At 47.0% G+C, this 22,469-nt stretch overlaps 1 protein-coding gene across 2 annotated transcripts in view; it reads right to left on the minus strand.

Annotated features, from left to right (window-relative positions):
- PLXDC1 (plexin domain containing 1) overlaps positions 1-22,469 on the minus strand; it is a 137,070-nt gene that overhangs the window by 65,862 nt on the left and 48,739 nt on the right. For both annotated transcript variants that reach the window (XM_030221049.1, XM_030221048.1), the window contains exons 3-5: positions 21,647-21,790; positions 2,331-2,400; positions 1,170-1,292 (exon numbers count right to left, since the gene is read on the minus strand). In XM_030221049.1, the coding sequence (XP_030076909.1) occupies positions 1,170-1,292; positions 2,331-2,400; positions 21,647-21,790 (337 nt within the window). The remainder of the gene's footprint in view (positions 1-1,169; positions 1,293-2,330; positions 2,401-21,646; positions 21,791-22,469) is intronic.

Consider the following 22,469-nt stretch of genomic DNA (forward strand, 5'->3'; position numbering starts at 1 on the left):
TAAATGAAGTGAAATTTTGGTGATTTTGTAGTACTTTATCTTATTCCATAATTATGCGAGTACTAGACTTTCATTACAAGTACTTACATGTAATGCTGAAGACGCCATTTTTGATGCATCTTTTCATCTTGTGCCCAGGCCATCAGCAAGGCAGGAATAACCTTTTAGTGGGTCCTAGGCAAACAAGTACATAGGGCCTCCCATCATAGCATACCACCATAAATACACTTTTAAAATGTCCACAGATGGGGGGGGGGGGGGGGGGGGTGTCCTGTGGTTCTGGGAGCAGTTGACAACTGACAGAAGAGGAAGCAACAGGTAAAAAGTATTCTTCACTAATACTTCTTGCTAAAAGGAAGAAACTGCACAGGGGGGTGGGAAGAAGAGACAGACCTTTGTGGGCAGCGATGGCTCTGATCTTCCCTCTCCCTTTCTCCTCACTCCCCTCCAACACTTCTTTTTGCCAGCAGCAGGTAACATACCAAAAACAAAACACTTTCTTGGGAGCCACTGAACTAATACATCTGAGATGGCCCCTTCCTAAACACTTGTGCCCTAGGCAGCTGCCTATTTTGTCTAAGCGTTAATCCTGTCCTGGCCATCATGGCATCTGCTGTCATTAAGATACTGAAGGCTTGTAGGATAAGGGAGCCGCCATTTGCTGATGGGTAAAAGGAAGAAGAGGGGCTTTCCCCAGCAGGCAGAATATTTTCAGCTGTGATTTGATTTGTGAATGCTATAGGAGGAGCAGGCAGTGTACATAAAATTAAACAATCAGATGGAAATATGGAGTTGAACAATTTTGGATAGCTCTGAGGGTGTTTTGAAAAGAGATATGCCCCGTGGTAAAGGAATAAAAGGTTACTGCAGTCTCAGTACTTTTACCTTAAAAGGATTATTTTGCAGAATAGTTTAAACTTTTATTTAAGTATTGTGACAAGCACTTTACTTGCACTTAAGTACTGAAATTGGCATTTTCTTTTACTTGCACTTAAGTACTTTGGCCCAGTACTTTTGGCAACACTGTACAAAGTCCATGAAGTTTTTGGACTACCCCTTCAACCATGCTCTAAGAGCCTTTAAGCACTTTATGAGAGTTTGCTGGCACTGGGGGGAGCGATAATGACGTATCCTTGGGGAAAGATGTTGACATGTACTAATGATCTCACCATTATTGAAGTATCTGACAGTGGAGTTCTTGGAGAAACTGGGGTTGAAGTTAGCCATGAGCGGAGCCACATACTGAGTGGCTGTTAGCATCCGATGTATAACGTCTCCCATAAAAATAAAACCTGCACTTAAAGAAGAAATAAAACAGGCTGAGAATTCCACATTGGTTTCTTCCCCCAAGTACCAAAACCACTCATCTGTTTACCCCTCTTTTCAGATTGCGACCTGCAATTGTACCCTCATTTTTGTATGACCTTTAATTCAAACTTTGAGAACCTGTTATCTTACTTGCCTACCTCACTCTTTAATGTTCTTGTCCTTCATTAGCCTGTGCTGCTGTCTTCATTAAAACTATCCTGTCTTTGAAGAGTGTCCTTAATGTAGGGGCAGTTATGTGTGCCTTGTGGGTGTAAATGCACCAATTATATGCCCAAATGCACTACCTGCTATGCTATTTTATTTATTTATGTATTTATTTGCATTTTGCTCATACCTTTTTCAGTAGCAGCTCAACATGAGTTATATTCAGGTACACTGGGTATTTCCCTGTCCTGAGGGGCCACATGCTAAGTTTGTACCTGAGGCAATGGAGGGTTAAGTGATTTGCCCAAGATCACAAGGCAACAGTTGTGAGATTTGAACCAGGCACCTCTGAATGTCAAGACCAGTGCTCTAACCACTAGGCCACTCCTCCACTCCATTTTATAAGATAGTGTGTAAGTGCTATGGCATGTAAGTGCAAGGGGAACATAAATATGGGTGGAGCATAGGCTGGCTATGAACGTGGCACCAACTTATGTGCATAACGTATTGAATACTATAAGTTATGTCCACTGCATGGCGCACGCCAAGTTACGCCAGCCACAGACCTGGCATAAGTGATCACACCTAAATGTAGGCGATGCTGACACCCTAGTATTCTGTAATGGAATCTTGGTGCCAAGATGTCATTGTAGAATTGGTGCTAAGTGCACAGTATTGAGTTATAAAATTACCCCCTTTGTGTCTTTCTCCATCTGTTCCCCACATGGATGAGATGTACAAGTAATTTTTGTTAAACAATATTAACATATTGGCACTCTGAAAGGAAAGGACATCTAGGACAACTCTGTCTGCCCACCCAATCCAGTTCTGAGTACCTGATTGAAGGAAATACTCACCTCCTGTTGCTATGGTAATCTGACGAAGATAATGACCATAGAAGGGAAAATCGAATGAAAGGACCACTCTCTGTGAGGAGACAAAGCATAGAGAGAGATAACTAGCAGAATTTAGTACTAAATAGAAACATAGAAACATGATACAAACATAGAAACATGACGGCAGATAAAGACCAAATGGCCCATCCAGTCTGCCCATCCTCTGTAACCCCTAACTCTTCCTTTTCCTAAGCAATCCCACATGCTTATCCCTTGGCTTTTTTTTTTTTTATTTTTTTTTTTATATCTTTATTTATACATTTCACATATACAGTACCAAGAATACCTCTTGTACAATCAAGGAGAACTGTAAGAACATTGTTACACAAAGAAAAATCTCCATCAACATACTCTCCCGCCTCCCCTGTTAGTCCACAACTAAGGCCAGAGACCAAGCCACTATTCTGGGAAAAGTAAAACCAAAATTAACCCACTCACAAAAAGGCACTGAAGGGAGTCATGGAAGGCCATTATAACTGAGGTGGAGATGTAACCACCGCCCCAGGTGCCGGAGAAGAAGTCCCCCTGCCCCCCCGGGAATCCAGGAATGCTTTTAATTGAACCGGTTCAAAAAACACATATTTTACAGCATTCAACTTCACCACACATTTACAGGGATAATTGAGCCAAAAAAGGCCCCCCAACTGAAACACAGTGGGGCGCAACTTAAGAAAAGCTTGTCGCCTCCTCTGCGTTACCTTGGTCACATCAGGATACATCCGTACTTGTACATTCAAAAACTTTTCTTTCCGATATTTAAAGAATAACTTCAAAATCCTATCTCTATCTATCTGTGTAACAAAAGTCACTATGAGGGTAGCTCGCTCCCCTTGCCCCTCTTCCCCCTCCAACTCCCGAATAAAGTCCAAGGTGTCAAACCGCCCAGCAGACTCCTCGCTAGCAGCCCGCTCTCCTTGAACCCCTCTCTTAAAAGGCTGTAAGTAATAAATCTGCGAGATAGGCGGGCATGCCGGCTCAGACACCTTCAACACCTCAAAGAGGTATTTTTTAAAAGTCATTATCGGTGCAGTCAACTGTTGTTTAGGAAAATTGATCACTCGCAGAGTATTAGCCCTCTGCCGATTTTCAAGCGCCTCAATCTTCCTGTGCAACCATTTATTATCAGTAATCATAGTAGTCTGTACTGCCTGAACCGATTTAATAGCCAGATCATGGGCCTCCGCTCTTTCTCCCACAGTCTTTATTTGCAAGCCCAATTGAGTAACAGTCTCGGTTGGAAGCTGAGAGGCCTGTGACAATAATAACATTTTCTGGGACAATGAAGTTTCCAAAGTAAGCAATGCATCCCAAATAGTTTCCAGTGTAAAGTTTGGAGGTTTTGGCAAAAGTGAAGACTTACTCAAAACTTCAGCACTCCTCTGGGATCCCACAGAGAAGCCGGCCTCCTCCTCCATCTGTTGCCCCCCTGGAGCGCCGCCTCCCTGCACGCTGGAAATCTCCCCTCCCGGGGCCTTCTGTGCACTCCTGCCAAGAGCAGGTCCTGACTCCGAGCCATCCGCCCCCTCCTCGGGGGCCAGGAAGCCCCGTCCGCTCTCGGCTCTCATCGTCGCCGGCATGGGAGGCGGTTCCCTCACCTCCTGGCTGAGCTCCGTCTCAGGCAGCAGGGACGCTTCGCCTCTCTCCGCCCCTCCCGGCAGCAAGACGTCCGAGTTCAGCTGACTGCCTCCCACCACCACGAAGCGATCCATCGCGCCTGAAGCGGGTCCCGCGGGCGCCCCAGGACCAGGCACCCGCTTACCCTTCCGCTTCGGCATGCTAGGTAAACGCTATTGTAGGAAAACTCCACCGAGCTACTTCGCCGCGCTCCCTTCAGGCCGCCATCTTGGTCTTCAGCTCTCAAGTCATCCCTTGGCTTTTTAAATTCTGACAGTGTCCTCAACTCCACAACCTCCACCGGGGGGCCATTCCATGCTTCCACCACCCTTTCGGTGAAATAATGTTTCTTAGATTACTCCTAAGCCTGTTCCCTCTTAACTTCATCGTATGCCTGCTCATTCCAGAGTTTTCCTTCAGTTGAGAAAGGCTCACTTCCTGTACATTAATGTCCGGAAGCTTTAAAGTCATCAGACACAATCACCCCCAAGTCCCGCTCTTCCTTCATACACTGAAGCACTTCACCCCCTATACTGTACTATACTGTAAATGCAGGAAACTCTACAGACAAGAGTTCAGGAGGACTAGCAAGGTATCTGGAGGGAGCAGGGTAGGATACGGTGCATGGATCCACAGAATGGGCAGGTTTTAAGATCCCAAATGGCCCAAGCTTGTGCCCCCCACATGGTTGAACCCGTTTTTGGAGAAAAGGAGAGTATTTCTGAACTTTTCATCCAAATTAATTACTATGTTAGGTATGGGGACACTTATGTCAGGTTCCTGGCGAGGGGTGGCATAGATATTCCTTCTTAATTTTCCTAGGCAACCCATAGCTTTGTAATTTCTTCTATAGCCCAAAGAGGGCACTACTAGGGCCCAAACCAGCCATAGTTCCAATATTACAGTTAGATGTAGGTGTCCTCTGGAGTAATGGATGGTAGATTATGGGCATCTTTTACTAAGGCGTGCTCATGTTTTTAGCGCACGCTAAAATTGTGGGCGCACTAAATGTTAGAGATGCCCATAGGAATGCATTGGCGTCTCTAACGTTTAGTGCACCTACAATTTTATCGAACGCCAAAAACGTGAGTGCACCATAGTAAAAGATCCCCTTACTTCCTTGTAATCAAGCAAATGGACATGATGGGGTCAGGATGGTGGTGACAGATAGGGGCATGTGGATATTGCAACAAGAGAAGTTATGGGAAATGTGGTGTAGCTTAGAAGATAGGAAGGAGAGGGAGAGCTACAAAGAGAAAAAGTAAGCATCAGGGGAGATACTTATCTTCAAAAATATGTATATTTTTAATGTTTGAGTATCTGTTTCAGTATCTGTAATAGGTTAACAGACAGCAAAATTCTTAGCTGTCATTGGCATTATTAGTGAAATCAAATAATACAGAAAGACTTTAATTCACAAGTTACATAGTGCATAAGTGCAAGGACAGACACATAGGAGGCTCAAGGACATATCAAATATTTACATGCATAAGTTATAGAATACTTGCATGGCATTGCATGGCATAAATGGGCACGCCTCAATGTTAGAGCGTAAATACTGACTTGTGCTAGCATTCTATAACAGAATCTGGAAGCCCAGATTCCATTATAGACTTCATGATCAGCGCACTGCATAAATTTGGAATCTGGAGGAGAGAAGAAAACCCCAGAGCCCATGGGAGCTAACTCCAGGCTCCCGGCATCAGCGGACCTCCCCCCCCCCCCCCCCCCGCCCCGGCCCCCGGTATCAGCGGACCGTTCTTCCCCCCCCCCCAGCAAGAGAGTGCAGGCTTCTGGCTTGTTTTTTAAGAAAAAAAAAGCTACGCCAGCTCGCATACACGCAGCTTGTACACTTAGCAATGGGCTGCTCTGCACATGCTCAGCTGGCTGACTGGCTTCCCCCATATTGCATGCAAGTAAGCTGGGTCGCAAAAGCAATGAACAGCTCATTTGCATGTGATTCTCTTTCAGAATCCATCTGTATTTCCAAATCGGTAATTTTTACAGATTTAAAAATAAAAATGGATTCTTAACAGGGATCTTAGTGCACCTGGGCTTAAGTATACTGTTTAATGTGGATTTGGATTGAAATATGGATGTTAGATTTGATTACTCACCTTTTCTAATGTGCACACTCTATTTATCTTTCCAGCAGTATATAATGTTTTCATACATTTAGGGATAATTCTATAGTTGTATATCTATATATAGGCACTAGAGGGTGTCTGATTGGCACCTTTTATTTATTTGTTGCATTTGTACCCCACATTTTCCCACCTATTTGGCTTACATAGTACCGTAAAGGCGTTCACCAATTCTGCTATAATTAGTTACACAATGATGTTATGGTCGAATAAGGTTCATGTGGAACAAACATATTAGGGAATCATATAGAGGAAGAGTTAAGTTATATCCATTACGTTCCTTGGTTTCGTGGTGTTGCAGGGTTCAGGTATTTAAGTAGGGTCGGTAGGTTGAACAAGTAGGTTTTTAGTGATTTCCGGAAGTTTAGGTGGTTATAGGTTGTTTTCATGGCTTTTGGTAGTGCGTTCCATAGTTGTGTGCTTATGTAGGAAAAGCTGGATGCATAAGTTGATTTGTATGTGAGTCCTTTGCAGCTTGGGTAGTGGAGGTTTAGGTATGTTCATGTTGATCCGGTTGTATTTCTGATCGGTAGGTCGATGAGGTCTGTTATGTATCCCGGGGCCTCGCCGTAGATAATCTGACGAACAAGGGTGCAGATTTTGAAAGCAGTACGTTCTTTGATTGGGAGCCAGTGCAATTTTTCACAGAGGGGCTTGGCGCTTTCAAATCGCGTTTTTCCAAATATAAGCCTGGCTGCCGTGTTTTGAGTGGTCTGAAGTTTCTTTATGAGTTGTTCTTAACATCCCATATAGATTCCATTGCAGTAATCTAGGTGGCATAGTACCATTGATTGTATCAGGTTCCGAAATGTTTCCCTCGGGAAGAATGGTTTCACACATTTGAGTTTCCACACTGAGTGGAACATTTTCTTGGTTGTGGATTTCACGTGGCTCTCTAGTGTTAGGTTGCGGTCGATTGTAACGCCGAGGAGTTTCAGGCTGTCTGAGATGGGAAGGGTGTAGTCTGGGGTGTTTATATTTATGGGGTTGTTCACATTGTGTTGGGATGAGAGGATGAGGCAGTGTGTTTTATCTGTATTAATTGAAATGCATTTGCCCATGAGTCCATGATGTTCAAGCCGAGCTTAATTTTGTTGGTGATTTCTGTCAGATCGTGTTTGTAAGGAATGTATATTGTAACATCGTCCGCATAGATGAAAGGGTTAAGACCTTGGTTGGATAAGGACTTGGCTAGTGGGGCCATCATTAGGTTGAAGAGGATCGGTGATAGTGGCGATCCTTAAGGTACTCCGCAGTCTGCTTTCCACGGTGATGATATGTTTGAATTTGATTTCACTTGATATGTTCTAGTGGTTAGGAAACCCTTGATCCAACTAAGTATATTTCCTCCAATCCCGAAGTAGTCTAGGAGTCTTAGTAGTATATAATGGTTTACCATGTCGAATGCACTGGTCATGTTGAATTGGAGGAGGAGTATGCTTTTACCTGTTGCTGTTTCTTGCTTGAATTTCGCTAAGAGAGTGATTAGTACTGTTTCAGTGCTATGGAGGGGGATAAATCCTGATTGTGATTCATGTAATATTGAGAATTTGTTTAGATAGTCGGTAAGTTGGTTGGTTACCATGCTTTCCATCTGTTTGATTACCAGTGGGATAGGTGCTACTGGTCGGTAGTTGGTGATTTCGTTTGTATTTTTCTTGGTGTCTTTTGGTATTGGGGTGAGTAGGATGTTACCGTTTTCCTTGGGGAAGAGACCTTGTTGAAGCATGTACTTTAGGTGGGATGTGAGGTCAGTTATGAAGTGGTTAGGGGTGGATTTTATTAGGTAGCTGGGGCAGGTATCCAATTTACAGTGGGTGTTAGAGAATCTTTTGATTGCCTGGGTGACTGTTTCGATGGTGAGGAGACTGAAGTTTGACCAAGTTCGGTCAGCTGGGCATTCTATGGGGGTTGGATCTAGATTATTGATGAAGTTTTTGATATCGGTATTGTCCTGAGGTAGCGTGTTGCGTAGGTTTGTAATTTTTTCATTAAAATATTTAGCAAGTTTGTCTGCAGATAGCATGTCTGTATTGGTTGTAGTGACCGCTGTAGTGTCTAGTAGTTTGTTCACGAGTTGGTACAGTTTCTTCGTGTCTTTGTGATCAGGCCCTATTTTAATTTTATAGTATGTCTTTTTGGTTTGTCTTATTGCGTATTAGTATTTTCTTTGTATCTGTTTCCATGCATTGAGTGTGTGTTCATCTTTTATTTTTTTTTCCATGCTCGTTCGAGTTTCCTGGATTGTGTTTTTAGTGTTTTCAGTTCATCATTGAACCATGGTATAGCGTTATGCCTACGTGATGTTCTTGTACGTAAGGGTGCTATTTCGTCTAGTATACTTCTGCATCTTTTATCCCATTCTGTGAGATAGTATGTGGAGTCCGTTTGTGCTGTCCATTTGTTATTGTATATCTATATCCAGAATGTTTTCGGGTCTATTTGGCCTTTGGTGCTGTAGGTTGTGTGTTCTTGTGTGTGGTTTGAGCCCTTCTTCCGCCATTTTAGGGATAGGTTTAGTTTGTAGTGATCGGTCCATGGTGTTTCTGTCCAATTGATATCTGTTATTATTAGGTTCTGGTCTGTTGACAGTTTGTGTGAGATGAGGTCAAGTGCATGTCGTTTGACATGGGTTGCTTGCATTTGAGGCCATTTGAGATCCCATGAGTGGAGGAATTCCTTACATTCTCATGCGTTTGTAGAGTTTGGGTCTTCTAGGTGGAGGTTAATGTCTCCTAATATTAGTATATTGGCGTTGGTTGCACATGTGTTCGAAATGAAGTCAGTGAAGATTGTCTGGCCTTCGTTCTAATTACCTGGTGGTCTATAAAACAAGACACAATTCAAGTAATCAAGCAGGTTTTGTTGCGGATTCTGATTGAGGCAATTTCAAGTTGGGGTGTTATGGACTCGCAGTGGTTTCGATGGTAAACTGGGATCGATAGATTAATGCTATGCCTCTGCCTCTCTTTTCCTTTCTGGTCCAGTGAGCGATTTTATATCCTGTGGGGCAGAGGTCTAGGATTATGGGGTCCTTTAGATCATGGATCCAGATTTCAGTGATGAAAAGTAGATCAAGGTTTTCTGACGTGATCCAGTCTGTTATTATTGTTGTTTTGTTTACTACGGATCTGGCGTTGATGTAGCCCATTTGAATTTTTGGTGTGGGTCGTCTGTGTTTGGTGTTATATGGATTTTTGTTAGTTGTCATTTCTTTGTTATTTTGGTTTGTTATAGGGTTTCTTTCCCTTCTGTTGTGGTTGTCCGCATGTTGGTGTTTTTCCTTTGTTTTGGTTGTTGTCGGTTTGATGAGGTGGAGTGTATCTAATCAGTCTTTGGTGATTATGTAGTATGGGGATGATGTCACTTTCTGCAAGTGGGGTAGTTAGTGTTAGATGGATCAGTGATAAGGAGTAAATTGCTAGAAGTAATTTGATGGTATTCATTTTGGTATTAGTTCAATTGGGGCTCCTGGTATGCCGTGTTCGATAGGGTACGTGGTTGGACTTGGGTCTTTGTTTTTTTTTTTTTTGTACATAGGTACTGATAATTTACTCATAGTCAAGTGAATTGGAGGTGTTGCTCCAGGGCGCAGTCTCCGTGACTCTGAGAGCTGTAACAATGGTTGGAGGTAGGAAGCTGTTTAGATATATTCCTGTACATGTTTTTACGTCCTTTGTGCGTCTTTCCAGAAATGCCCTTCCATATAGTCGGGCTCAGGTGCGCTGTCAGGTTGCTAAGAGTTCGTAGCTCCTGTACGGCGCTTGTGGGTGGGCAGGAGCTGGGAAGAGGAAAAGGCAACGGCCTGGGTCTCGCGGCCGTGTGGTCCCTGGTATGGAGAGGGTCGGTCGTCTCTCGTTGCTGCAGGAGGGCAGTGGGTGCAGCTTGCCTGGTCGCCCGCCACTAACCGCTCTCTAACTAGTACCTTTCTCACCGTTCATCATCCGCCGCTCTCCGACCGGCACCACTCCGCCGCTCCAACGCTCCACCGAGGCCTGGAGCTCACATGGGCACTGCAAGGTGTTGCCCACGACTCCTGGATGCAGGAGGTCAAAGGAGGCAATCCTGAGGGCAGACAGGAGAGAGCCCCCGTTAGGTGTTGGGGAGGCCGCTGGGAAACCAGAGCGCCCCGCCAACATCACGCCAAATCCCTTCTGACTCAGATCCACTTCAGGACTGGAGGGCCTCAGCTACAGAGCTGAAGAGAGGGGGTACGGGTCCATCTCCTCCCCGATTCCCGGCCCGGAAAGGTTAGCGCAACCGCATGCCTCGATCCCATTTAAGGCATTTGTACCCTGCATTATCCCAAACAAGTTTGGGTTCAATGTGGCTTACATCAAACTAGTAAAGCAAATTACAATAAGATAACTATAATGAAAATACAAAACAATAATAGGTAAAAACATCCAAGCAGTAAGATGACTCACTTTGAAATAATGAATTAACTAAAAGAACAACAATCACCAACAGTGGCGAGGAATTCCCTAAATAAGAATGCTTTCAACAATTTACAAAATTTCAAGTAGTCAGTAACATATCTGAGTGATTTTGGTAGGGAATTCCATTTCCTAGTAGCTTGGTATGTGAAGCTTGCACCATGAATAGATCTATAACAAAGATTTTTACTGCACGGAAAATGGAGGAGAAAATAGTCTCTCAATGTCGGATGAGCAATACATAAAGGTAATCCTAATAAGTATTGCATATGGAGGGGCAAAATGGAAAGATCGTCCAAGTACGAATTAGGGCGTTCTTACGATAACGTCCAAAAATAGACCTGTATAATGGAAAAATAGTGTGGGCGTTTTTCGACAATCGATTATCCCTGTAAGAAAACAATCAAATGACGAGCGCATAAGCGTGACTAAATTGGGCGCCCTAACACGGTCGACTATTGCAGGTGCAAACGACCAAATCACGTGGTGTGAAAAATAATGTACATAGGTGTATCGTAAGTACAATACATGTTGTTCATGCCATCTGGGTACGGAAATATATGAGGAACGCATATATGTGTCAACTACAGACATATCATGCTGCTCCGCCCATACTTCCATCATATGTGCCCATCTGAATATCCGGATCTGCATGCACTGTACACCTACTGCTCCACCAAATCTTCCATCATATGTGCCCATCTGAATGTCCGGATCTGCATGCACTGTACACCTACTAAACATGCAGTAAATGCATATTGTGTATATGTGAAAAGGGTCGGGTGGGGTGCGTCATCTATATAAGGCACGTTTCACACTCCTGCAGGCATGTGCACGTCAAAGACGTCTATGCTTACGAGGGCGTCCACGTGCTGATAGCGGCCATATATGGAATGGTCATCCATATATGGAGCTGTGCATGAAACGACGTCCCTCACGCAAGGTCGTCTATATAAGGCACCTCTTTTCCAACACGTGGAAAAATGGCACAACGCAGGGAGCCAAATTTTGGAGAAGAGGAGAGCCTGCTGCTTGTCCGGCTCTGCCTAAGGCACCGCCATCGCCTTTTCATCCAGCACCACCACCTGCCCCCCAGGCTGCAGGCCATGCGAGCCTGGTCCCGCATCCGGGAACGATTGGAAAGGTAAGGTTATGGCCCAACCCCCCTCCCCTCCTGTACCTACACATATAACAGCTCCGTCATCAATGTTACCAGCAGTAACTGGAGTGTCCATGCAAGGATCATGAGTAATATAGGAACATGCACAATCACTAATAATTTGTATGTTATTTAAACGACCACCATGATAACACATATGTAGTTTAACAAGCATACATTAGAATGTATACAAACGGTACTGTCTGGCCTCATGCCCACCTCTCTGCCATCATCTGCATAGGAACCAACTCGGTGGCTGCTGTGGGTGCTTCACCACCCCACCCCCAATATCAAATATGTATGGAGGGAGGGGTCATCTCCACTGGGGGTTCCACCCCCCAAAATGTTAAAAAGGTGGCTCCTATGATTCACTACCAATGGAGGTGCCCCCCCCCCCCCAACACTGTAGACCCTCTCTCTCTGGTATGTGAATAGCAAATGAATGTGTGCAGAGGACAAAAAGGACCAACACCCCTGACCCCTGCTCTACAAACTTATATCTTACAGACGCTTTGGAGTCCACCGGGACCTCGAGTCCTTAAGGAGGCGGTTCCGGCGGGTGAGGCGGGAGAGGCCTGAGCTCATCCGGGCGGTGCGAAGGCACCTCAGGGCTCGCCGTAAGTATTCAAAAACAGGACACCTGTACACATTACTACATACATTTCATGAATAAAGCAAATGTGTTGTACAATATCACTTCCCATGTGCCTAATAGCCACCTAGTAAGTAATACCATATCTGTCCCAGATCAAGGATGCAGGTTGCAGGGGTTCTCCCATGAGCATGCTTGCAACGTCCGACCATCCTCCCGAGATGAATGAGATGATATGCCACACTTTACTATTCCCCTTATTGTGGTGGCTGATTACTGTGTCCTGGTACAGCTGCCTGAGGCCCTACTTTTACTGCATGTTATGGCCTAAATCACATAAAAGAATTGTGCTCAACACCCTTCCCACTGCCCCCCCCCCCCAATAACTCCTACAACAACTGCCCATCAACCCCTCGTTGCATTTCACAATGCAAACATGCTGGTCAGCAATGAATTTGGTATGGCCACATGTCCTGCGTGGTGTGTGTCAGAGGAGGGTCCAGGGTTCTGTTTCATGTCATCTGATGCAGCTCATTCCCCATGGGCATAGGCTACGCCTTACCACACCCTGCCCCATGCCACCCAGCTACTGCACTATGCAAGCCATGGTGTATGCACTGATCTCAATCACACTCCTTTTACATACACAGGGCTCCACCAGCAGGAAAGTGAGCGCCAGGATGAGGAGGGCCACCACCCCCAGGAGGAGGAGGAGGAGGAGGAGGAGGAAGAGCAGGAGGAGGGGCACATGGAGGAAGAGGAGGAGCAGGAGCCAGGCCAGGAGGCGGGCCACCAGCAAGAAGAGGAGGAGGAGGACTCGGAGGAGGGAGTCCTTATTATAGACCTGCATGAGGACCCCTCCCCACCTGCAGCACCATCGCCTGGCCCACCTCCATCCCCTGGGCCAGCTTCTGTGTCCCCTGGCCCACCTCCATCCCCTGGGCCAGCTTCTGTGTCCCCTGGCCCACCTCCATCCCCTGGGCCAGCTTCTGTGTCCCCTGGCCCACCTCCATCCCCTGGGCCATCTTCTTCCGTGTCCCCTGGCCCACCTCCAGCCTTTGGGCCTGCCACTGTGGTGCGCCTCCTGCAGCAGCTGGTAGATGGCCAGCAGCAAATTATAGTTGGCCAGCAGCAACTTCTAGTTGGCCAGCACCAGCTGCTGCAGGAGGTGACAGCCCTGCGGCAGGGCAATGAGCAGCTCCAGGGCCCACTAAGGGTACTGCTGGGGCTGCTCATTGCCCTGCTACAGAGGGCCTTACTAAGAGGGCGTGGCCGCCCTTAATTTAAATAGGGGGGCCTGTTGGTGTTGTGTGTGTGGGGGGAGGGAGGGAGGGAATTGTTGGGGTTGTGTGTGTGGGGGGAGGGAAATGTTGGGGGTTCTGTGGGGGGTGGGGGAGGGAATTGTTGGGCTGTGTGGGGAGGTGTGGGGGGGAGGATGGCATTGTTGGGGTTATTTTGTAGGGGTGGGGGTGGGGATGGGGCCAAATAAATTTTTGTTATAATATAACTATCAGGGTGTGTGTGTGTGTTTGTCTCCCTTGTGCATTACATATCACCAAATGGTGCTGTTGAGTTGAGAGGAAGGAGGCAGCAATATGCACAGCATTAAATGTGCTGTGTGAATGAGAAGGTGATGTATGTCTGAGAATGTTGGCCAGACAGAACGCCACCTGTTCATTCCAACCTGCATGGCCCATATGTGCAGGGGGGTTGGGCCAGGGAGGCTGGATGGATATTTGTGTTCATTAATAAAAATGGCCAGCCAGCATCTCTCTCTCCCTTCCTCCCTCCCTCCCCTCCACCATACTGACCCACAATACAGAGTGCCATCAATAAGAGATTAATAGTGTACCACGTGTGATCTGCCAGGTACACACTTCCACATAACTCCAGGTACCACATACAAAGTGTTTGCTGTCTGATGGACACATATCCTTACCCACAAGCCACATTGGTGGGGTGGGGGGGGGGGGGGCAAGAAGGACCTACAATACAAACAGCTGGCTCATATTTTCACATTGAATACATCAGCTATGGTATATAATGCTGAGGAGCAAAAGGGAAACAATGGGAAACCCAATAGATGGATGGTTACTTCATCACAGTTGCAATGTAATACTTGTGTTAGGGAAGGCCACAAATAAAAATGGTGCTCATTATTTGCAGGTGTGATCACACTTTCTCCAGTAGTTGATCAAGGTGTGTTACATTCAAGTATTCTGGGTTTGTGTCAAACTTTGTCGCTGAACTGACTTGCCTTAGGTGGGATTTGAACCAGCAACCTTATGATTATAAGGCTGGTGCTCTAACCACTAGGCCACAGCAGCCATCAGGCTTTAGCCACCACCAGTTACTTTGGGTTGGTACCTGTACACACACCCCTTTCCCTCACCACCACGTCATAGGCCTCAGTGGCACTACCTGTAGCCACCTCTATCATTTTGTCCAGGCTACCGATTAAAAACAATGTAATGTGCATGTTCCCTACCCTACTACTACCTATGGAGCAATTTAGGAAGGTGGTCCATAATGTGCTATACACATCGATTGCATTAATCATTCTCCCCTCCCCCGCCTATGGACCTTGAGAATGGGTGGCCACTTCATAAATGGGGACTGGGGTACACCACATAAACAAGGAAGATGGAACCTACCGGGAACCAATACAGCACCTCCAACAGCTGGCCCACACCACTGAGGACCTGCCAACCCCACAGTACAGTGCACAGGAACCTGGTGAAAACAGAGCTACCTAACATCTGACTCCAGACTACATACATACAGTGAATGCACACTCCTTGACTATGAGCACAAAGAGAAGAGGTGGCAGACAAATGAGAGCTTACCATGAACGTCTGTTTCAAGACTGTGTAGTGCGCCTTTTATCTTCTGGAACATTAGCTGCACATCTCCCTGATTGAAATGACCCTTACCGAGGGGTGCTTGATTTGGGGTGAGTGTAGCAAATTCGTGGCCCCCACACACTGCCTGCTACAACCAGGCAGAGAGAATGGGAGAAAGGAAGGGAGCATCAGGCGATGTGGAAGACAGGAAACGGAAGGCGTGGTGGCTGAGGGCCAACAATAATTCCCCCCCCCCCCTAAATACACAGGTGTACCCAAGCATGCTAAGTGAGGGTAAAACCCTGTAACTGATTATTACGAACATCGGGCAAGGTCTCAGTGCAGGAAATGGCAGGTAAAATGGCAATGAAGAAAGGGAAGGCAGGTGGAGACGCCCATACTTATCTACTCATAATCGAAACCATGTGTTCCTAATCGCTATCTCAGCTGGGCACGCTTAGGAATTATGTGTATAATTGAAAAAGTAGCGCCCAAATCAGAAACGCCTATTCCCCCGTCTCAATGGGCGTTCTTGGCGCCTATATAAACGCCCACTCCGTATTTTCGAAAACACCATTGGTACAATGCCACCACGCATGCCGCCGACCCGGAAGGGTAATTTTCTCGAGGCAGAGGTGGAGCTCCTGGTACAAGAAATTGTACAGCGGCACCGGAGTCTGTTTGCTCCCACAGGGCAGAGGCTGGCAGCAACAGTAAAGCAGCGGGAATGGGAGGCAGTACGGGACAGCCTGAATGCTGTCTTCCATGCTGGGAGAGACGTGGAGGACTGCAAGAGGAAGTGGCGGAAGCTGAGGAGGGATGTTCGCAGGAAGGCAGGGGCCAATCCCCCAGGCAATGACACTGCCAACCTTACACCAATGGAGCTGATGGTGTACTCCCTCCTACCCCAGGAGGGCATCCACGGGATTGGCTCCATGGACACCTCGGGCCAGGCTGAGGACTCGGGTAGGTGTTTCATTATGCAGTTGGGGTATCTGTTGTGCTGCAGTACACTTGTGTTATAGAAGTTGGGGTCAGGGGGAGGGAGGTGAGGAGTGGGGGGCAGGAGGAGGGAGGTAGGTGGAGGTGGGGGTGGGAGTATCTCTGGCTGTCTTTCTGTATATTAACAGGCCACCTTTATGATGCTGTTGTGACCTGGTAACCCCTACTCACTAGCTCTCTACCCTTACTCCCTATCCCTACCATTGTGATTGGGTTTCCTCTTACTTGTCCTGTGTGCCCATATTTATAGAATTAATTGTAAGCTCTATTTGAGTAGTGGTAGTGGTCATGTGTGTTATAGGAGCAAGCAGACAGGGTGGGTGCTGTGTGTGTGTGTGAGCACCCCCAATATTGAGGAAAGATCATGTAGCTGTGCAGGGAGGAGTGTTGGTCACTGGGCTTAGCACCCCCAATACTACTTTCCAGTTGGCTCCTATGGGTGTGTGTAGGTTACTACTGTGGCAGAACTCTGGGGGCCGTCCTTCCCTACTACTCCCTCCTATTTTCCCATTTTACCAAACTGTGCCTAGTTCCTCCTGTGACCTCTGTGCTCTACTGAGTGAGGGACACATGCATTCAACTGAAGGAGCCTGTAATGGGGGTCATAAAGCAGTTCTATGCAGTTTAGCAAGTCAGTAGTAACACAACACATGCTGCAATGTTGTTCAATTTAACAATTATACAACTAACAGCTTGTGCACAACGTTGTGAGTGGTGTCCTTCTCGTGGCTGCTCATCCACCACCTCTACCCAGCTGCCTGCGGGCCTCTCTCTTTTGTACCCGTGTCAATTCCATTTCTCCTCACCATCTCTTTGCTGGGTCATCAGGTTGGGGGACATACCAATGTATATGAATGCTGAAAGACAAAAGTGGGTTATTTGCACCAACACTATTCCTCTCTTGTGCTATACAGGTGAAGACTCAGAGGAGGCTGGCCCTAGTGGCCTGCAAGGCCAACGCCCTACACCATCCGTCCAGCCTCAACCTCCACAGCCTGCAGTCCAGCCTCCACCACCTGCACCAGCTGTGCATCCTCCGCGTCCACCACCACCTGCACCAGCTGTCCAGCCTCTACCACCACCAGCTGTCCAGCCTCTGCCAGCACCACCACCACCACCTGCACCCCAGCCTCTGCCAGCACCACCACCACCACCTGCACCGGCTGTCCAGCCTCTGCCAGCACCACCACCACCACCTGCACCGGCTGTCCAGCCTCTGCCAGCACCACCACCACCACCTGCACCGGCTGTCCAGCCTCTGCCACCACCACCACCACCACCTGCACCAGCAGAGGCCGCACCTCCAGCACCGGAGGACTTTGGTGAGGAGGAGGAGGGCCCAGCTCCCCGCCAGAGGCCATCCGCCCAAAGGAGGCAACTCCTGCGGCTGGCCACGGAACTACTCCGCCACAACGTGCGCTTGGAGGAGTACCGCCAGCAGAAACTGGAGCTGCAGCGCCAAGCACTGGAGGCACAGCAGCGAGCACACCAAGAACTCCTCCAGGCGCAACGTGAAGGCCACCAGGAGGTGCTCCAGCAACTGAGACGGCTGGAGCAGAGCATCCAACACCTGCACCCTCAGGGCACCGCGCCTACTCCAGCCCCCGTGCTGCTGGAGCAGCCCCTGCCATCAACCTCCTCCTCCACTGACCACCAGCAACCACCAGCTAAGAGGTGGGCATTGCGCTCCTCAGCCTCCGCACCCACTCCTGCTGCTCCCATTCTGGGTCCTGTGGCCAGACCACTACAACCAAGAAGGTGGCCCGATTTCCACGGTGCAGCCGAAGCCGCAGGCTGCCGTGGGGATAGAGAGGAGGACACTGGGAGCAGCAGCTCCGAAGAGGGGGAAGAGACTTCCCGTGCAGCACCAGCTGCAAAGGAAGGGCGTGGGAGGGGTAGGAGGGGACGGGGGAAGGGAAGGGGAAAATGATGGGACATGCTGTAGGGTGAGGGTTGGTGGGAGGGGGGTGGGTGTGGGAGGGGGGGGTGGTGGTGGTGGTGGTGGGGTTCACCAAACACATATGCACTGTATGTAAAAAATAAATGCTCACTTACATTCACATAAAACTTGTTTCAATGAGTCTTTGTCTTGCTCTTACGCCAAGCTGGTAGGCATTGAGCTCTGCTCTGTGGGCTGGGGGTGGAGGGGGCTCCTCTTCCAGCTCATCTGGGGCCTCTTCTGGTGGTGGCTGTGGCTCCTCTGGGAGAGGCTGTCCTCTGCGCTGGGCCAAATTGTGTAACATACAGCACGCCACAAAGATCTTGGCCACCTTTTCTGGACTGTAGAGCAGCTCTCCTCCAGACCGGTCCAGACAGCGGAAGCGGTTTTTCAATAAACCAAAGGTGCGCTCAATGATCCCCCGGGTGCTGCGATGTTTCCTGTTGTAGGTTTCTTCTGGCCCTGGTTGTGGGTGGATCAGGGGGGTCATGAGCCATGTCCTCTGCGGGTAGCCTCGGTCACCTTTGCAGAAAAGCAGAATGAGATAGATGAGTGTGTATCGCTTGGAGCAGGTACAGGGGGGGCGGGGGGATTTGGATAGTGGGTTGTGGTGGAGGAAGCCAGGGCGGAGGGTTGCCCAGTGGAGGAGGTCTAGTATGGGTGGTACATGCATGTTGCACTTACCTAGTAGCCATCCACCAATGAACTCCCCTCGCTCGAACCTGCGGAAGATGCCCGAGTGCTGTAGGATGTAGGCATCGTGGCTGGAGCCGGGGTACCTGGCACACACGTCTAATATCTCCCCCTGGGCATCACATACAACTTGCATGTTCATAGAATGAAATGCCTTCCTATTTCTGTAGGTGGCTTCGTGTGCCCGGGGGGGTCTGAGGGCTACGTGTGTGCAGTCTATCACACCGATGACCGAGGGGAATCTAGCAACAGCATAGAAGGTGGCCATGTTGTTGTGCAGAGCCTGGGGGGTGGTGGGGAAAGTGATGTAGTGTGAGGTGTGAGTTATGAAGGCATCCAGGAACTGGGTGAGACAGTGTGAAATAGAAGCCTGGGTGAGGCCTGTGTTAGCAGCTAATACGGATTGAAAACTGCCAGTGGCCAGGACAGAGAGAGCGGAAGTGATTTTGAGGTGGGCAGGGATGGGGTTATTCCTACGTGTCTGGGGCTGAAGGAGGGGTTTCAGCTGCTCACACAGCTGACGAATGGTGGCCCTATCAAACCTGAACCTTGTTAGACACTGCTGGTCAGTGAGTTGTAGGAAGGTGGTGCGGGGCCTAAACACTCGGGGCCGTGAATACCTCCTGCGGTGGGTGGCCTCTTCGTGTAGCATGAATGCCACAAGTGCATTAAGTGCATCCATATCCCCACCACCAGTGCAAGTATTAGGACTAGTAGTCAAACAGCAACACACACAGATCTGTCACTTCCAGGCACTACGCCCCTCTGGCCACTCACTCGCCAAACAGTACAGGCACACAGAGACAAACGGAGGTCAGGGAATACAGTATACACGTGGGAAGAGTGAATGGGGAGGGATAGGGGGAGAGGGAGGGGAAGGGGCGATAGAGCAAAGGAGTAGGAGTAAGGAACGGTGAAAGGGTAAGACACAAAAAGAGGCAGGGCACACAGACGACCGTCACAGGTACTGAACACGCTCGGCTTTCTCTCTGCAACCACCACTTCAGCTCTTCCACCAACAATATCGCCACTCTCCAACTACACACAATCGCTAATGGGTCTAAAGACGATTTCCTCCTTGCTCTGGTCGCTTTTATTTCGGGTCCATCATATTACGCCCATCTTCCCGCCCAACCAGAGCCCTTTCGCTATTCGTTATACGTTGTACCCGTCCACGTCGTATCACCGCCCCTAACACGCCCCCGACACGCCTCTTATTTGGGCGTTTTTACGTCCACGTACGAGCGACACGGACGCACTGAAACATTGCTTTCGATTATATGGATTTACTCGTTTTTGTGAGATTAACGTCCATCTCCCGATTTAGGTCGGCTCTTGGGCGTTTTTCTCGTTCGATTATAAGCAGGATAGTCAGGTAACAGACCAAATAAAATTTGATAAACAAATACACATAATTTAACGGTAACTCTTGCATTTATTGAAAACCAGTGCAGTTTGATTAAAAGAGGAGCTGACTTAGTGAATCAAGTGGCTTTACAGGTGAGATGAGCCACAGTATTCTGAGCTGTTTGAAGAGACTTTTAGTCCTGAGTAAACAGCATTACAGTAATCAAATTTGGATAAAACTAAAGATTGAACTAAAGAGCAAAAAAGCAAGTTAGAATAGAAAGGCCTCAGTCTTTTCAATCTCCACAGAGAACTAAAGACACTAGAAATCACCACAGCAACCTGAGGTTCAAATGATAGGTATTGGTCGATAGTTATTCCCAAGATCTTCATGGTGGTAGAAAATGGGTAGGACACATTATCGATAGTGAAGTTTTTATTAGTCATTGGGTGGGCAGAATTGGTTAGGATTAGGAACTGGGTTTTATCCTTATTCAGTTTTAATTTAAAATTGGCAGCTCAAGATTCCATCAGATCCAAGCTGGATTTAATTCTAGATGCTTATGTTCCTTTATAGAATACTAGTATACAGGCATGTATGCACTTTGGCAAGAGCATTTATGCCTGCCAGAGATCTGACATAAGTATTGCTATACTGGGAAAGACCAAAGGTCCATCAAGCCCAGCATCTTGCTTCCAACAGTGGCCAATCCAGATCACAAATACCTGGCAAGATCCCAAAAAAGTACAAAACATTTTATACTGCTTATCCCAGAAATAGAGGATTTTCCCCAAGTCCATTTAATAATGGTCTATGGACTTTTTCTTTAGGAAGCCATCCAAACCTTTTTTAAACTCTGCTAAGCTGGCTTTACCACATTCTCTGGCAATGAATTCAGAGTTTATGCACCTGTGTTCCAGAGATACGTGCATAACCGATAGCATTCTACAAATTACACATGTAACTTTTTGCCCCAAGCATGCTGTGCCCAAACACCACCCATGTGGATGCCCACCTACACACTATTGGAGATATGTGCAGAGTTATAGAATAACATTTAGGTGCATATCTGCTAGTATTCTAAACATTTACATGCATAACTGGCCTAATGTATCAAATTTATCTCTTCAATCACTACAATCTTGGGTTAATAAGATGGATGGATAAACTACAGCAATCACATCCATAGCCCGGAGCTATACTTTGGACTTGCTCCATAAATTTGGGAAATGTGATGCAATCATTTGCCACCTTCAATATTTTTGCTTGGAATGTGACTCTATCTTGCACATTCCAAAATGTCCACCATCACATGTTAAATGGCGTTTTACTGTGTATAAACATGGGGGATGTGTTGCTGCTAATTGGGTTTCTGTTAGGTACTTGTGACCTGGATTGACCACTATTGGAAGCATGATACTAGGCTAGATGGACCATTGGTCTGACCTAGTATGGCTATTCTTAGGTTCTTATGTTAACGTTTCCAAGGCAATGAAAAGAGGCTCACCGAGGCTTGCCGATGCGTGTTGGACAGGATTCCGTGCACTTTCACTTGCGTCTTCTTCATCTCATCAATGTCCAACCACAGCTCCTTAGCTCGGTCTTCACTTGCTCCATAAATTCGGGAAATGTAATAACTGTGATTATCTTCCTATAATTAGTGCAACAACAACAACAAAAAATCACTATTAAACAGGAGAAACCTCACTTACATGAATGACCAGCATTTAAAAGAAAAGTCCCAAACACATCACTGAGGAATAAATTTGCCAATGTGGTTGGTATATAAAGATGATTCCAGTGTTTATTCAACTGCTTGTAAATGCAGAATAATTCTATCTTTCTGCCATCCTTAATCGAACAGGAACACAGCTTATCATGAACAGCACTTAAGGAAAGCTTTTACCAGCAAACATGAAGTATGAATAAAATGCTGTTTACAAGCAGATACAATCTGGTACGGTGCGAATATCATGTCCTTGTGTTTATAAACAATACAGGAACAAGAAGTGCACTGGCAGCAGATAGAGGGACTGGTGCAAGCCGTGCTTTTCCGTTTATTTAGACATTTATAAACCATCCTCAACTTGGCTCTGTACAACAAATATATATAGAGCAGAAACTATATTGGATTCAATAAAATCAAAACCAAGCATTTACAAATATAAATAAATTATACAAATGATATGTTCTGAGGTTTTTTGGTGTATATACAAAGACTCAGGAATTGAGATGTAATAACACCTTCATAGACATCATAGCACGCCCTGCCTCCTCCTGGTAAAGGACTGTTCAAAGTCTTTCTTCAAAATGCAAAATTGCAAAAACAT

Source organism: Microcaecilia unicolor, chromosome 12 (genome assembly GCF_901765095.1).
Source record: "Microcaecilia unicolor chromosome 12, aMicUni1.1, whole genome shotgun sequence".
Taxonomy (NCBI): domain Eukaryota; kingdom Metazoa; phylum Chordata; class Amphibia; order Gymnophiona; family Siphonopidae; genus Microcaecilia; species Microcaecilia unicolor.